Genomic DNA, 16,330 nt, shown 5'->3' with positions numbered 1-16,330 from the left:
TGTTACCATGGAAACTGTCTTAGGGCGTTTGCTCCATACTGCTTGCAGCACATTTCGCACTGCATGAGAAGTAGGATTTTCGTCAGTAAGCAGCACTGTAAATTGCCGTGGAAGTGCAAGTAATTGCAATGTTCCCAGGAATTTTAAGGCAGCACAGAAATCTACCAGGATCTACCAGGAATTGATGTGCAGTTTCAATTTCCGGCATTTTCACAAAGTTCCCCCAGACCCAAGGTCTAAGGGAGGCTTTCACATGTAAATGAAATGCTGTGAGCTATGCAATTGCAAATCAGGATAATTGACTCACCACTGGAGGGAACACCTTTTTCTAGGTACCACCAAATAGATCCGGCTGAGTATAATTATAGACTCATAAATTGTAACTTTAATAGATTTTTCTTATGTAAGTTAGTATGCTATGATGAATAACCTTGGATGCCTCTAGCAAGGTTAAGAATTGTATAAAAGATACACAAAAATGTATAATTTATTTAAACAATATATTTAAACTAATTATTTTACTTTTAATAGTCAGCTCCATATTTTACATTCATGGGGTGACAGGCTAGTTGATCTCACCTATCCATAACCTCTTTTACCGTTTGTTTCTCTTTCTTTCTTCTCTTTCTTTTTTGTTCAAATTCCTTTCTACTCTTTGGTTCACATGCATGGGGGGGAAGGGCTAGGCATAAGATAAGAGATAAGATGGATCTTTTTGGGGAGAGGAGGGGGCAGTGTGGATTAGCGGTGGGCTGTGTCTGTTTCCCTGGACTGGCCTACAGGATTTAGAACTGAAAATCCACCTCTTTAGGCCCAATCCCATTTCTACCCCTAACCCCTTCCCCTTACCCCTCCCCCTTGTTTTGAAGGGGTAAGGGGAAGGGGTAAGGGGTAGAAATGGGATTGGGCCTTAGGCCCAATCCCATTTCTACCCCTTACCCCTACAAAACAAGGGGGAGGGGGAAGGGTAAGGGAATTCAGGATTTAGGACAAAAAAAAAATTACTAAAATGGGATTGGGCCTTAATCTTGCCTATGAGGAATTTAGTAAAGTTTTTGTCCTAAATTTACTATCCTGAATTCCTATCGTATTATTCAGTTTGGGGACTTCCGCCTTGCAGGTGGAAAAGAAAACGGATGAATGCTGATCTATAAATACATGAATGAGAGTCATTGAGGTCATTTGATCCGTCGCCCACAGTCATTAAATGACCTCAATGACCTCATTCATAGGCTAAGAACAGGCATGTGATGCATGCCAAAGCATTGGGAGGCAGATTAACGTACACTCCATGGCCCAGAGTTTGACAGTCCCGGGCTTTGGCCCGAAAGAGGAGAACGATGCCAAGATGTCAGGCCGTCCACCAAGATCCGTCTCACAGGTGAGGTCATTCAAAAGCAACCCATAATGTGTGATTACAAGACCGGGACACAAGACACAGACCATATTACAATTCATATAGTTGAAATATAAGGTGTCAATCATGTGGAAATAGGTAACCACTTCGAGGATCCAGGGGGAGACAGTTTTCATTAACATCCCGTCAGCCTGTCAATTGCGTCTATGCAATTTCAGCCTTCCACAAGAATTATCTCATAGTGCAAACCCAACCTCTGCACGACCAAACGTTGACCCGTGTCAGTCGGTGAGATGATCTCATAGCGACCTCTGCTGGTCAAATAATTAATAACAACACAAATGGTTGCAGTGTGGTGGCCATGTGGGCCTGTAGCCAAGGCGATTAATTGTTGACTCAGTTCCTCCCTCCCTGAAGTTGCTATCAAGATGGTCTAATTTGAATGTGTTAATTAAATACATGCTTGAAAATCGGTAAGTTGGAATTGTGCTAAAGAAATTATAGAAACCAACCCTGCAAGTGTAAACATCTGATTAGCGTGTGTGTGGGTGTGTGTGGGTGTGTGTTTGTCTATGTTCATGACTTAATGTCATTATTGATTACAACATCACTTACGACTCTCTCTATGATTGTGTCCAATGGGCTCTGTAATACCAGCTTCCGTGAGCATGATTAAACATCTTTGTGTGTGTTAGTGTCTTGCCTATTTCATTATCTTTGTGTGTGCGTGTTTGTGTGTGTCTCTGCGTATGTGTGTGTGTGTGTTTGTGTGTGTGTGTGGGGGGGGGGGGGGGGGGGGGGGGGGGATGTAAGCCTGGATTAGAACTGTTGTTGCTCACAGGGCATTAGCGGAAAACAGCTCATCTCACATTACCTTAAAAACATTCAAACACACGGCACCTCTTGTCACTCACATACAAACACGGCCTCACACGCTCGTCAGAATCACAGACTGCCCCCGACACTGCAATAAGACCTAGCGTGGGAGTCACAACCGAGAAACCCCCGGGAACCCAACAACAGCACCGCAACGAAGCGACACACCGATGATGAGGGATCGGACGCGGGTCCGGCGAGGTGGGTGTAAAGGAAGCCCTAAACCCCCCCGTCCCCGTCCCCCTTGTCCCCTTCCCCAACCCCCCTGTGGTGAGAACACGATCGGTCACTCACCCTGTCCGTCTCGTCGGAGGAGTGGCATCCCGGCGACGACAGCAGCACGACATCTCCGGGCGACAGCGGCGGGCCGTAGCCCGAGCCGGGGCTGACGGCCGCCGGGTGGTGGTCGCTGTGGGAGGAGGCGGAGCGCGGGCGCGCGGTGTGGTGCTGCGGGTCGTGGGTGTGGCGCCGGTGGAAGGCCTGCGGGCTGCCCCTGCGCGGCGGCTCGCGCTCCCCGCTGGCGGAGCCCGAGCTGGAGCCCTTGCTGCGGCGGCTCTGCAGGCTGGTGCCGCGCCTCATCCTGGGCCCCGGCGGAGCTGCGGAGCCCTGGCCAGCTGCGGGGGGGGGGGCGGCGGGGGGAACCACACACAGCCGGTCAGAGTCGGGCCGGCCCCGGGGCGAGGGCGAGGGCGGGGGCGAGGGCGGGGGGGCCATGGGCGCCGCCTCGGGAGCGGGAGGAGGGCCGGCGGCCGGGGACAGCGCCGAAGAGGAGGACGAGGCGGAGGAAGAGGCGGAAGAGGAGGAGGAGGAGGAGGAGGAGGAGGTGAAGGTGGAGCGTTGGGCGGAGGAGAGTCTCTTGCGCTGCTGCTGGAACAGCTGCTTGAGTCCCTGTCCCAGCAGCCCCACGCCGCCCCGCGCGTTCTGGCCCAGCCTGCCCAGGGGGGTGTGTGACGGGGAGGGGGGCGTGGCCTTCCTCGGCCGCTCGGCCGCTCGGCTCCCCACAGGGGCCCCCCCGGCTGGCTCTGAGCCAGGCTCTGGTTCGCTCTGGCTACTGCCCCCGCGAGGCATCACCTACCGTCCCTGGCACCGCTACCCCGGGGGGGGGGGGGGGGGGGGGGGGGGATGGGTCAGGGGGGGGCTCTACTCAGATAGTACTCTACCGTCCCTCAGAAGGCTGCCGCAGTGGGAACGGGCGGGGGGAGGAGTAGGATGCAGTGGAGGACAGTTGAAAGAGCAGGGTGGAGGGAAGGACGGGTCAGAGATGGTCTATCATGCGCCAAAGAGTCAGGAACAAGAAGCCATGCTGGTCTAACACAGAGGATGAGACGGGGGATAATGAATGAATGTAATAAGAGCGCCGCACAACATGGTACATAGAGTGACCCAAAATAACAGGACGTATTTCTGCAAGTGGGCAGCAATAGAAACTTCCCCTTTCCAGCTTGGTAAAAGCATTTAATGAAGGCAGCCCCTCCGGCAGAGAGAATATCAGTTCCTCGGTGGCCATTATGACAGTGAGAAGATAAAAATGACTAATGAATGACGTCACTAAACATTAGTGATGTATGCGGGGAGTTTCAAGTTAAGTGGTATGGAAAACTACAGGCCATAGGAAAAGCAGCCAGTAAACGATGAAAGTGCTTTCTACATGAAAACACAAACGTTTTTATGTCTGCATTTAAGTGTGTGATATGTTTGCAGCCTGAAGGGAGGGTTGTATTATTTAAAATGCTTATAGAAAGTTTATAAACCTCTTTATATTCCTATTTCTGAAACTGGATTGGCCTATCCATAGAATTATCGTAAGTGAGAAGGAAAGTGAAACTCAGGAACAGAGAGACAGATAATGAGATAATTAATCGGAAACACCCACCTACCATCAGCCCAACTGTCCTCCCACAGGTCCTGATCACTCCGCCAGACTACCTGAGAGAGCTTTATAGGTCAGTAATACGTGAGGGGGGGAAAGAAAGAGACATAATGTCACCAGAAGTGCAAAGGACTCTTTGATCTCCTGTTCAGCGGAGTCACGGTTCGACTCTCTCTCTCGCTCACAATCGATGATCATTATCCCCATGACTGAGTGCAACAGTAACACCAACGTGACATGCCTGATTGTCCCTTATGCTCCAAATTAGCTTTGATTTCATATACCGAATGTAAAGGGCCCTATTGTCCTATTCATAACATAACCTGACATAACAAGCCCTATGTCGAAACCAGAGACGTAACTTGTGGATGAGCCCTGATTTGATGAGACAGAGGGGGCAGACAGAGAGGCAGACTGTCTGTTTCCCCGGAGTGATACGGCTGCTCTCATTTACGGAAACAACATAAGCACGTGGGGACTTCAGCCCCAGGGAGGGGTGTGTGATACACGAGCGCACTGCACCGCTTCAGTAGCACAGCCACGTTTTCAGACTTCTGAACAATCCCATCTTTGAGGGCGCCCGTAAACTACCACTACATGAATAACACACGCCGTGGCTAACACAATGCAACGTTGGAATAAGTGAATACAAACAAACGTCGCCTGCTTGGATTGACTCTTTCCAATGCTAACACGCTCTTTAGTTTGCGTGTACAATGGGCCGAGAGAGAGGAGTGACACCCGCTTGCCTGCACCTACTCTGTCTAGCCCACATGCTCGTGCATGCACACACCACGTGTCCATCGATGTTGATGTCCTGATTCGGCCCCTATTATCTCTATTAACCACAATAACTTTAACCTAGCCTCTAATTGATGAGTATCAGAAACGTACTATTATAATAATTTGCTATAGTGTTAATATAACTAATTATATTGTTATTAGTTGTCTGTTGGCTGTCCTCCCATCGCTGTACTTTCCGACTGTGACCTAATTAGTTTGGAGGTACGAACAGTTGGGTGAGCTTTTGTAAATCCTGTCCTCGCGTTGGCAGGCCCCCTGTACCTCTGTGTCTCTAAATCCCCTCTATCATCCCCCGTCTGATCATAGTGCACCACTCTCAAGTGAATGCGTTCTTGATTGCCTACGGTTTTACATTCAAACTAAATCCTCTTTCAGGAGACCTACAGCTGTAGCACAAAGCTAGATTGTCATGCATGCTGGGTTATTCAATGTGTGCTTGTGTTTGTGTGTGCTTGTGCCAGTTCAAGTGTGTGTGTGTGTGTGTGTGTGTGTGTGTGTGTGTGTGTGTGTGTGTGTGTGTGTGTGTGTGTGTGTGTGTGTGTGTGTGTGTGTGTGTGTGTGTGTGTGTGTGTGTGTGTGTGTGTGTGTGTGTGTGTGTGCATGTTTTTGTTTGTTTGTGCATATATGCGTGCATTTGTGTTGGAGAGGGCGAGTTTGATAGAGAATAAAATCAATACAATCCAAACACAAACACAGTGCATTAATTGCCCTGTGCTGGTGATTTTGTTTTTTCTTAAACATAAGATAAACATGTGTGCATCTCTACTACCTCAATCCTGTTAGAAGTTACATGACGTTGCTTCAAGCCAATCGAAGAATCAGCGTGTGCAAGTGTTCTTGGTACAAATCAACTCCCCCCAAAGACTAGATAACTACAGGAGGAAGTAATGACGGAATGAAGAAGTAAAGGAAACCACAATCAAACCGCGCCCACTACTCGCATCCTCTCGCCGTCGCCGTACAGCTATCTGTATCAGGGCATCGGATTAGATGCAAACCAGAGGTTTGTGAATATCCCAGTGACCCGCACGTCTGCCTGCAGCGGAGGGGCTTACACAGGCCACGGCCTGGCCCTGGTCTGGTCCTACTGAGAGGCTGCTCTGTAGTGGAGCAGACAGAGCAGCCTCTCTCCGGACTAACAGGTGTCATCAGCAGCAGCCATGGGTCCAACTCGCGGGGTGACAGCGCCAGTGAGTCAGCATGTTTCTTAGAATCAAGAGCACCACTATGCAGAAGGTGGGCGTGCTCGGGTCATGCCAAAACAATCAGAAGCGTTTCTGGATGCACACACACACACACGCACGCACGCACGCACGCACGCACGCACGCACGCACGCACGCACGCACGCACGCACGCACGCACGCACGCACGCACGCACGCACGCACACACGCACACACGCACACACGCACACACACACACACACACACACACACACACACACACACACACAGTGTGACCTTGTTTCCTGGCTCCAGATCATTCCGTGGAGCAGTGCCCGCCTGTCTACTTGAGCGAGTGCCATTGTCCTTGGACAGCTGAAGTGAAAGCGTCGGGCGAGATAGCGAAGCAGAGTGGCGTGGCGACAACGGCGTTGGCTCACTTTTGCAACCTGAGAGGGATTATGCAATCACCTCGATGCAATTCAGCTCAGTGCAGCTCCAAAGAAATCAAAAATTGAGAAGCCTCTTTAATTAGGCCAACAGCCCACTTGCCGGCTACGTCTTCTGGCTGGCTCTAAAACCCCACTTCTTCCCTGGTCTCTAACCAACGCTATCCTGCAGACATGCCACTGTAATACAATTTTCTATCAGAATTACATGCGTTACAGTGATGGAAGTAGGGCGCCCCCTTAGTGTTATTAATTAAATGGAGGATTACAATGGTACAGACTGGTGCAGATTGTAGCATGTAGCAGCGAGACTGGGGAAAATCCCTCCGACACACATATTACTGTCTGTCACGTGATAATTCAACATATCAATTCAATTCAATTAAATGCTGAATGCATCTACAATAACATCAAGTCGTTACATCAGCTGTCGTTCTACTTCTATCCAACAGTTGGTTGGCAGAGTTTGAATCCAACTCCAAAAACAAATGAAACCAAAAATGACATGTGGTGCGGGCCCTAACAGCACAATGGTCAAGCTTTACCACTGAAGTGGCCATGTTGTTGTTCATTGTTGTCAATACAGTAGGCCAAGTCAAAACATGGCCATCGCGCTAACAAGGCCGTACAGTTTTCCAGAAGAGGCCCGGGAGCTGACGTGTGACAGGCTGTGCTTTGTCTCCATCGCTGGCCTCCGCACACAGGCCCATCTCTATGCTTTGTGTGCTGCTGCTGCTGTGCCCAGGCCCACCGAGGAGCGACACGCATCAATAGCAGTGGAGCCAGGCCAGAGGGTTCAGCCCCCCGCCATGAAGGGACGGAGGCACTGGGCGCGGATAAAGCGTCAGGGGGAGTAAACAAGAAGAAGAGAGCTTTTAGGTGGATGGATGGATGGATGGATGGATGGATGGATGGATGGATGGATGGATGGATGGATGGATGGATGGATGGATGGATGGATGGATGGATGGATGGATGGATGGATGGATGGATGGATGGATGGATGGATGGATGGATGGATGGAGGGATGGAGGGAGGGATGGATGGATTGATAGACAGATGGATAGATAAATAGATGGATAAATGTTTTTTGTTTGTGCGTATGTGAGTGTTAGCATACTGTTCAAATGACAGTGTGTGTGTGTTAGTATCGCTGTGTGGCTGCATAATGACACTTTCCAGCAGCAGCGGGAAACCAAAACAATCGTTATTGTATTTTGAGGCTGTGTGTGGGTATGTGTGTGTAAGTGGGCCGTTGCATGTGGCTGAATCCCAGGGGGATGGCAGTGAGGGGTGTGGCTAGCAACGTGAGCTCTGACAGGCACAGGAGACGTCTCCATGAAGCTGCATTACATGTGATAAGGGTGTGTCCCATACATAGAGAGCGCACGCAAGAGAGAGAACATTATGTACACTTGCAAACTCAAACAATATGCAATAAACTAAACGACACATACACATCTTATTTTTTAGATAACAGAGGATTTGACAACAACAGTTTGTTCTGGTGGAAATATTTTAAATCACGCACTAGTTCATGATGATTCATGTAATAGCCTAACACACGCACACACAAACACACACGTGTCAAACTCAAGGCCCGGGGTCAAATCTGGCCCTCGGCCAAGTTCTCTCCGGCCAGGAGCCACCATTTGAGTTTTCATCCAATTCTGGCGCTCCTCTCTCGCTCTGCGATGCGCGGCACTAGAACTCCCAGCAAGCATTGCAAACGTGCTCTTAAGTGGGTGCCGCGTGCTGAATTGCCGCGGCACCCTCCCCCTCACACCCACACGAAAGCGCACGCTGTGGCTCTGCTGTAGCCAAGGATACTTCATAATATCAGGACCACTAACGGTTGTAGCACCAGCGTTTACTTTGTGTTAGGCTAGCTAGACCAACCTGATGTTGCGCAATCAGTTGCACTTTTGGTTTACCTTGGTCAACATTGTCAACTCAAGAAGCCAATAGAGAGGTAACAGGACGGCAACGTGATTCCTCAAAAATCACTGTGAAAATAACTAAGAAAAAAATACTGAGGTAATGCATCTAATTTTGCTAAATGGCTCATTTACTTTGAAAGGCTTCAAGACGGATCTTCAGAGACAAGAAGGTTGCATGTACGTTTCACCTGGTCAAAAGGAGAGAAGATGTGATTAACTGGTGGGAGTCCCTAAATAGCGATGTTTTTTATAAAGTAGGGCAATTAATGAATCTTGTGATATTTATTATAAGTGTATACATATATATATATATATACATATATATATATAAATGCATATGTTATAGCTGTAATCATTTTGGATATTGCCCCTGCATAGATTGAGTTTGACAACACAAGTCACAGACCCATCCCCATCGTCCTGCCCTCGGCCACAACTGACCACACTGTGTGGAAGTGATTCATTCAGAAGGCTTCGGGGAGCCGTGTGACCGTTGCACCTGCTGGTCCAACCCAACCTTCAGGAGGAGTTAGGCGTGTAGCTGGTGTGGACACAAGCAGCACAGCGGGTGGACAAATGACATCAGTTCACAGCCGGGATGTGAAATGTTACGTCAAAAGGGTAATGGTGTGGGATGTTGAAACAAGGCGGTAAGCCCGCCATGCATAATTAACTAGGTGCAAGGGAAGGGACACAGCTCGCCCCTTGACTACACTCTGCAGCACAAGAGCTGAGCCCGGCCTGCCTAGTGTGTGAGCCGCCGGAGAGAGAGAGACACGGGAGACGGCCCTGCAAGCCGCGCCACCTCACTGTTTGCTAATAGGATCGCTTCAGACAAAAGCCGGAGGTCTTCCAGCACAGACATTAGTGTGCTGCTTGTGCAAAGGCCTGCAACCCAGCCTGGGTTTACTAACTCGATGGGTTGTTCTGCCACTGATCATATTTCAACAAGTCTAAAGGTGCATAATGAGGTCCGGCTGAAATCTCATCTCATAGAGCACTCAATCTCATTGCATGGATTCTGGTAAACAGGCAAGAGGAGGATGAGCCAGGGAAATATTTCCGAAGTCTGTCAGGGGTGTAACCTTGCTGTACGTGTGTTTCGCTGTGTCTTTGTGTGTGTGTGTTTGGTGTGCGTGCGTGCGTGCGTGTGTGTGTGTGTGTGTGCGTGCGTGTCGGAGTGTGTGTTTGAACCAAGCGTGCAAGCGGCCTGTCAAGTGAAGTAAAGTTATTGGGCCACGGGTCAGTCGCTTCTCTGTGCAACTAGCAGGTGAGACCGACTTCACACAGTCCGACATACATAACTGCCCATCGACACCTATTTAAATAACACCCTCCAACCCTAACGCCCGCAACTTTGATCTGAGTCAACCGGACACTCCTCCTGGCCTCTTGGGGGTTCAGGGAGGGTCGAGGCCCTACCCAGCCCACGTTTGCTGGCTTTCAACTGGGGGGAGGTGTGGCGCGGTGTTTGAGCCGTCCCCCTCGAGGTACTAGACCCTGGGAGATAATATGACAGGATGGATATCAATTCGTCTTGACGTTCACTATCACCATCAAAGCAAAAGGTAGAACACAGAAAGTGCTAATTTTTTGAATATGTTTAGACATGAAATTAACTTTCTTTCGACAAAGGAAATAAAACGTCATCCACAAAATCTCATGCTATGTCAACAGCTGTTGCGCGAACCGAATGGCAATGAAGTGAACATGTAGCCTAGCGTCAGCACTTGGCTAGCTGTGCTGCTCTAAGCCTCGTTTTCTACTCGCTGAATTCATCCGGGACGGGAGCAGAGAAAGGCGGCAGCTTGTTGCCGCTAGAAACCACAGCCTTCCTAGAGGAATGCCACCTCCACTCTGTAGTGAGGAGCAGACCCACTGTGGGGAACAGAAGCATTCTGTACACAGCCCTCCTTCAGAAGTTTCCGCACCAGTTCAGTCCGGCAGGCTGGGAGCATGTGCGTTCATAGAAGGATTTAAATAATGGTATAAATCCTCAGCTTATCGGTAAACCATTGCCTATTGATCATAAAGAGAGACAGAGAAAGACAGCTCTTAAGGTGTCCATGATTCGCTAATCAACCTCTGCTTTTCCGAGGCATTTGTATACTGGCTGTACAGGAATAAAGGCTTTGTATTACACACGCACGCCGACAAAAAGAGTATTTAACAATGATTCAGTGAAGGAGAAAGAGAGAGAAAACAGGACTTCCTCTCCGAGGGACCATTTCCTTTTGCTCCACAGCTGGGCAAACAACACAAGTGCAATCATTGGCAAAGAATGGAATAAGATCAATGCTGAAACAGTGTTAAAAACAGAGACAACTGGATGCAAGATTAATTAGCAGAATGCGCTGAATTGAAAACAGACCAGCAGTCACATTAAATAAGATCTGTACTGCTCCTCTCCACTCATCTCAGTGTGAGGCCCCAGTGCCCAGAGCCCAGGCCCTTCCGGTGTACTGCCAGACCAGAGTCTTGGACCACATCATGGCCCTTAAACCAAGACACCTTGTCTAACATCCAACATGGATGTTGTTGGATGCGACCAGAATGCCAAGCACTGGCAGGGGTGGATCGTATGAAGATTGATGCCATGATTGCAACTATTTATCTCAAATGGCAGGCCATCACTGGGTCATAAACAACAACAAGCCATGTTTTTACTGTCACTAGAGCTTTTTACTGTCTTAACGCATCATTTTTTTTGCCTATAATCCATCCATGTTTCATTTATAATAATTATATGTCAACATTCACATTCTCTATAATTAGCACAGTGTCCATAAGCGAGGTAGGTCTATGCGCTTTGTACACATGCTTGTTTAATCTGCCTCTTATGACAGCTCAGGAGAATACATCTATCCACAATAATCATCGAGCCTGAAGATGGGGGGAATGGCCCTTTGTCAATCTTGTGTCAATATCAATTTGTTAGATCAACCTGGACAAAAGTAGGCAGGCTACTCTTCTTTGATCATAGATCGACTTCCAGTCTACTCTAATCAGTGACCACTGACACACATAAACACACACACATAGACACACACACACACTGAATACCAGCAACACTCAACAATTCACTGACTCCTCTTGCAAAATAGGCATTACGAAACATGACGTGGAGCAGTGTCGATGGGAAGGAAGGAGGAAGGAGGAAAGAGGAAGGTAGCGTCATCACCTCCTCTCCGTCAGTCTTGACCAGCAAAGTGTGAACATGACTGCAGCACCCTGGGAAGAGGGCTGCCACTCCACAGATAGTGGGACACATACTGTTATCGGGTCGGCACTGCCCCAAGTGCATGTGTGTGTGTATGTGCATGTGCATGTGCATGTGCATGTGCATGTGCGTGTGCGTGTGCGTGTGCGTGTGCGTGTGTGTGTGTGTGTATGAGATGTTTGCAGCGATTGATTAACAGCACTTTGGTACAATGGAAAGAGGCAGGATGACAGAGGGGAGTTTTTATCACAAAGGAAGAGTAATGCGATGTGGATGAATGGGTGAACAAACCTGATCCAGATCATAACTCTGACGCAAGGGAGACTGTAGGGCAGTGTCGGGCTGAGCTGCATCGCCCACAGGACTTCCACATGGGGAAAAAGATTGTGAGATGGAAGTATTAATCCATTGAATGATTACGTCATTCAGTCGTGTTCCTGGTGCCTGTCTGTCTGTCTGTCTGTCTGTCTGTCTGCCTGCCTGAGAGAGAGCAGGGAGAGTCCGTTTGTGTGTGTGTGTGTGTGTGTGTGTGTGTGTGTGTGTGTGTGTGTGTGTGTGTGTGTGTGTGTGTGTGTGTGTGTGTGTGTGTGTGTGTGTGTGTGTGTGTGTGTGTGTGTACGTTTGTGTGTGTGTCTGTGTGTGTGTTAGAGCAAATGGAATAGGGCCGTGTGGAGCTCTAGACGTTTCCCCATTTAATGTCTAATTGTCGAATTGCATTGTACTCTTATGAACAGGGTTGATAAAACGTTTGTAGGTAGGTACAGAACTTCGATGCAACTTTTGAGCAGTGGGAGTTCTTTCGTTATAGTAAGCCTAACGTTATACATGATTTATTAAGTGTACATACTACAGCAAACCTGTTGAAAATGTATAAATTACAATGAGAAGTAAAGCTACAGCTGATATAAAAACAGCAACGTAACATTGAAGCAAATGCCTATCTGCCAAAGATGCTTTTATAGCGTATGACAAGTTCATGTGTAGGCAATTTCACGCATGATATCCTCAAAACATTCGTCATGAGCTCCGATTATGAAACAAAACAATCTCGATTATTTGCTGGATTGGTATTTCAGCACATTCAACCGGTGTCTCTGTTACATCCAGCAGTATTAATGTATCGGACGGGGAAAGATTGACAGTGATCCAAGTCCGCTCACTGCCAGCATTGTACACTTCAGGACTTGTAGAAAAACGATAACGCGGACTACATTGAAAATCAACTTTTCACATGGCAACGAAATCTAGAACATGTAATAGTTACACAACAGGGTTGTTGATGAGAATCTAAAAACAATCAATTCGAGTAAAAATACACTTACAGGCGTGATGGGAAACTGTTGGTGCTGTCAGCCTTTCGCTAGCACCCCTTTGACAATCGCTCACCCCCTCCCTTCCAATGACGTGTGGACGCACTACGTAGCCAAGAAGATGGCACTGCAGGACCAAACCATCTGGCCCGCCAAGGGGTGCTCAGCAGAATGATGAATGATGGATACACATTCGCATGCTTTTCCTAACGGAGGATGAAATTAACTTACATTTTGGTATGATAATAATAAAATTCTAGGATATTACCATCAACCACATCTTTCTTTTTTTAATGTACGATGGTTTATATTGTGGGATTTAAGTCCTGCTTTGGTTGTTCTACTTTATTTGACTACTTTGTCTATTTGTGCATTTATAAACATATATTTTATGTCGCCGTACATGGTCTACATATCTTCTTTACATCTTTCATGGACACTCTATAATAATCAACTCTAATTTGACGTGACGTACATCTGGCCTGGCTCATTTCGTGACTCATTCAGTTAGTGGTAAGCATGGGGTTCTGAAATGTCAGGATATTGAAGCTTATGGACACATAAATGTATCTCAAAGTCTATGCACACACACACACACACACACACACACACACACACACACACACACACACACACACACACACACACACACACACACACACACACACACACACACACACACACACACACACACACACACACACACACACACACACACACACACACACACACACACACACACACAAGCATACATGCATGCATACATAAACACGTATGAGAATATAGATGCAAATATGTTGATGAAACCTAACAACTTTTACTTCCTTTGCAGTCTGGTGTAATCAATAATCTCCACCAGGGGGCGACATTGATGCAGTAATAATGTTATTGCGATTGTTAGCTTGCTCCCGAGCCGTCTCTGGACTTAAGGAATTGAACCAGTGTCCTCTGTAGGGCTGCTACCATTTTGTCTGAAAGAGCAGGTTGTTCTATTGAAATGGGCTTTCGATTGCTAATCGATTTTAATTGAATACACAATCCATAACATGGAAATGATCTTCTATTCTAATCACTTATTTTTTTTATGTTTTTTGTGCATGTGAAGTGAACCTCTGACAGCTGGATTCATGAGACTTGGCCGACGTGACTGTTCTGACAGCTTGCTCTACACGCACGTTTAATAAGATATGATCGTTGGGGAATTGAAGGTCTGTTTAAGCAAAGGTATCACATAACGTGATTGCTTATCTGATATAAGACGTTGACGTGTGTGTGTGTGTGTGTGTGTGTGTGTGTGTGTGTGTGTGTGTGTGTGTGTGTGTGTGTGTGTGTGTGTGTGTGTGTGTGTGTGTGTGTGTGTGTGTGTGTGTGTGTGTGTGTGTGTGTGTGTGTGTGTGTGTGTGTTTGTGCGTGCTTGCTTGTGTGCGTGTGTTTGTTTGTGGACCGCATTTAACTCAAGAAGATAAAAGGTTGTTTTTAATATAATATACATGATAATCAGGCAGCCAACTTCTCTCCCTCTCTCTTCCCTCAATTTAATTGAATGTACAACATACATACGACATAGCATGGAAATGCTATTATATTCTAATTATATTAGGCCTATATTAGATCATTTAGCTTTGAATAAAAAAGTATTCTCTTTAAAAAATTGTATTTATGTATATGTGAAGTAAACCATAAATGATTGAATGATCAGTAGGCTAATCAATGAGTATTACTGTCAGGCACTTCTTAGTGTCTTATCTCTGATATAAAACATATAGGTTTTCATCACTACCCTCACCTTCCTTCATCATTCCCATCTGCCGTTTAAATGGGCAATACTCATATGCATATCAGTGTTCAAGGATCGACTAAAAATACTCAATGTAATTTGATATCTTATTAAACCATCAAAAATTGTAATTGACCCTGGCAAATGTTTATTACCACACTGTTAGCTGCTTTCATTTCTTAATTAAATTTCATTAAGGAGCATATTTAGAACCACGGATATGAATGACCAGGCTGACCATGTGTGAACATCGGACTCATGTGCAGTGAAGGGCTGAGCTTACACAGCTCTATAGCCCAAACCAGGGAGCCCTTAAAGAGAGACAGATGCAACATATTATACGTGCCAGTCGGCTACAAAAGCAGCTTTTAATGACTGCGCACATTTCCACTATTGGTAATATGGTTAAACATAAAACATTAAGTAGTTTTATGAGGAGAATAGCAGTACTATGACGTGTTGCAATTGGTATGCAAAAATAAATCACATGTATGGTCGCAAACAAAACGCATGGCACCTATAGCACACGCCTACCCCTTTACATCACGCACACACAAACACACACACACACACACACACACACACACGCACACACACGCACGCACACACGCACACACGCACACACCCACGCACGCACGCACGCACGCACACACACACACACACACACACACACACACACACACACACACACACACACACACACACACACACACACACACACACACACACACACACACACACACACACACACACACACACACACACACACTCACACTCACACAGGCTGTTTTTCTTCCTCCCACATTTGAGCAGGATATAATGGGGAACATTAGTGTGAGCAGCTGATGCCTGCCAGCGCCCCGGCGGCGGGCGACGAGAGCGCCGGCTCCCAGTGGCTCCCACCAATTACGGAAGCCACTCTTGCAGGCCCGCTCTAATGAAGAGTTGTAAGCATGGGAGGGGAGGCTGGCGGGCAGCCATCGATCCCCCGCCCGGTGGAGGGGTCGGCTGGGGGCTGTCATAAGGAAAGCCTGGGGACTTGAGGGAGAGAGGAAGCGGGGCTCTTCTGACGTAGCCCACCGAGGTCACCCGTGAGAGGGACGTCATGTACTCCCCATGAGGGAGGACTATACGTTTTCCGACTTGGCCTCTGAACTTCATAATATCGGTTGCGTGTCATCAGTCCCAAAACACACACTCTGAGTTGACCTCCGAATTCATGAGACGTGGCCGATGTGACTGGGCTGACACCCCACTCGACACTCAAGCTTGTTTATTAAGATGTAATCGTTTGGGAATTTAAGATCTGTTTAAGGTATCACATAACGTGATTGATTGTCTGATATATGACGTGTGTGCATGGACAGTATAAACTCAAGAAGAAAAAGGGTTGTTTTGATTATAACATACATGATAATCAGGCAACCAACATTTCTTTCCGCCCTCTCTTTTCTCGATCTATATTATATCATGTTGCATTCCAACACAAATTACTATATCGCATCACATTTTATTATATCTATATTAAAAAGCATTGACATACTGTCAATTAAGTAAAGCAAGAA

General features: G+C 47.2%; 1 protein-coding gene across 2 annotated transcripts in view; it reads right to left on the bottom strand.

Moving 5' to 3' along the window:
• tmcc1a (transmembrane and coiled-coil domain family 1a) overlaps positions 1-13,070 on the bottom strand; it is a 40,510-nt gene extending 27,440 nt beyond the window's left edge. Inside the window, exons 1-4 of one of the 2 annotated variants that reach the window (XM_056592790.1) lie at positions 13,001-13,070; positions 11,970-12,042; positions 4,107-4,168; positions 2,528-2,847 (exon numbers count right to left, since the gene is read on the bottom strand). In XM_056592790.1, the coding sequence (XP_056448765.1) occupies positions 2,528-2,847; positions 4,107-4,113 (327 nt within the window). In that variant the 5' untranslated portion in view covers positions 4,114-4,168; positions 11,970-12,042; positions 13,001-13,070. The remainder of the gene's footprint in view (positions 1-2,527; positions 2,848-4,106; positions 4,169-11,969; positions 12,043-13,000) is intronic. The other variant, XM_056592798.1, reaches the window with a different exon arrangement.
• Between the last annotated feature and the right edge of the window lie 3,260 nt (positions 13,071-16,330).

This window comes from Gadus chalcogrammus, chromosome 1 (assembly GCF_026213295.1).
Source record: "Gadus chalcogrammus isolate NIFS_2021 chromosome 1, NIFS_Gcha_1.0, whole genome shotgun sequence".
In the NCBI taxonomy this organism is placed as follows: domain Eukaryota; kingdom Metazoa; phylum Chordata; class Actinopteri; order Gadiformes; family Gadidae; genus Gadus; species Gadus chalcogrammus.
Note: the sequence above shows the minus strand (reverse complement) of the source record. Positions and strands in the feature narration are given on the sequence as shown.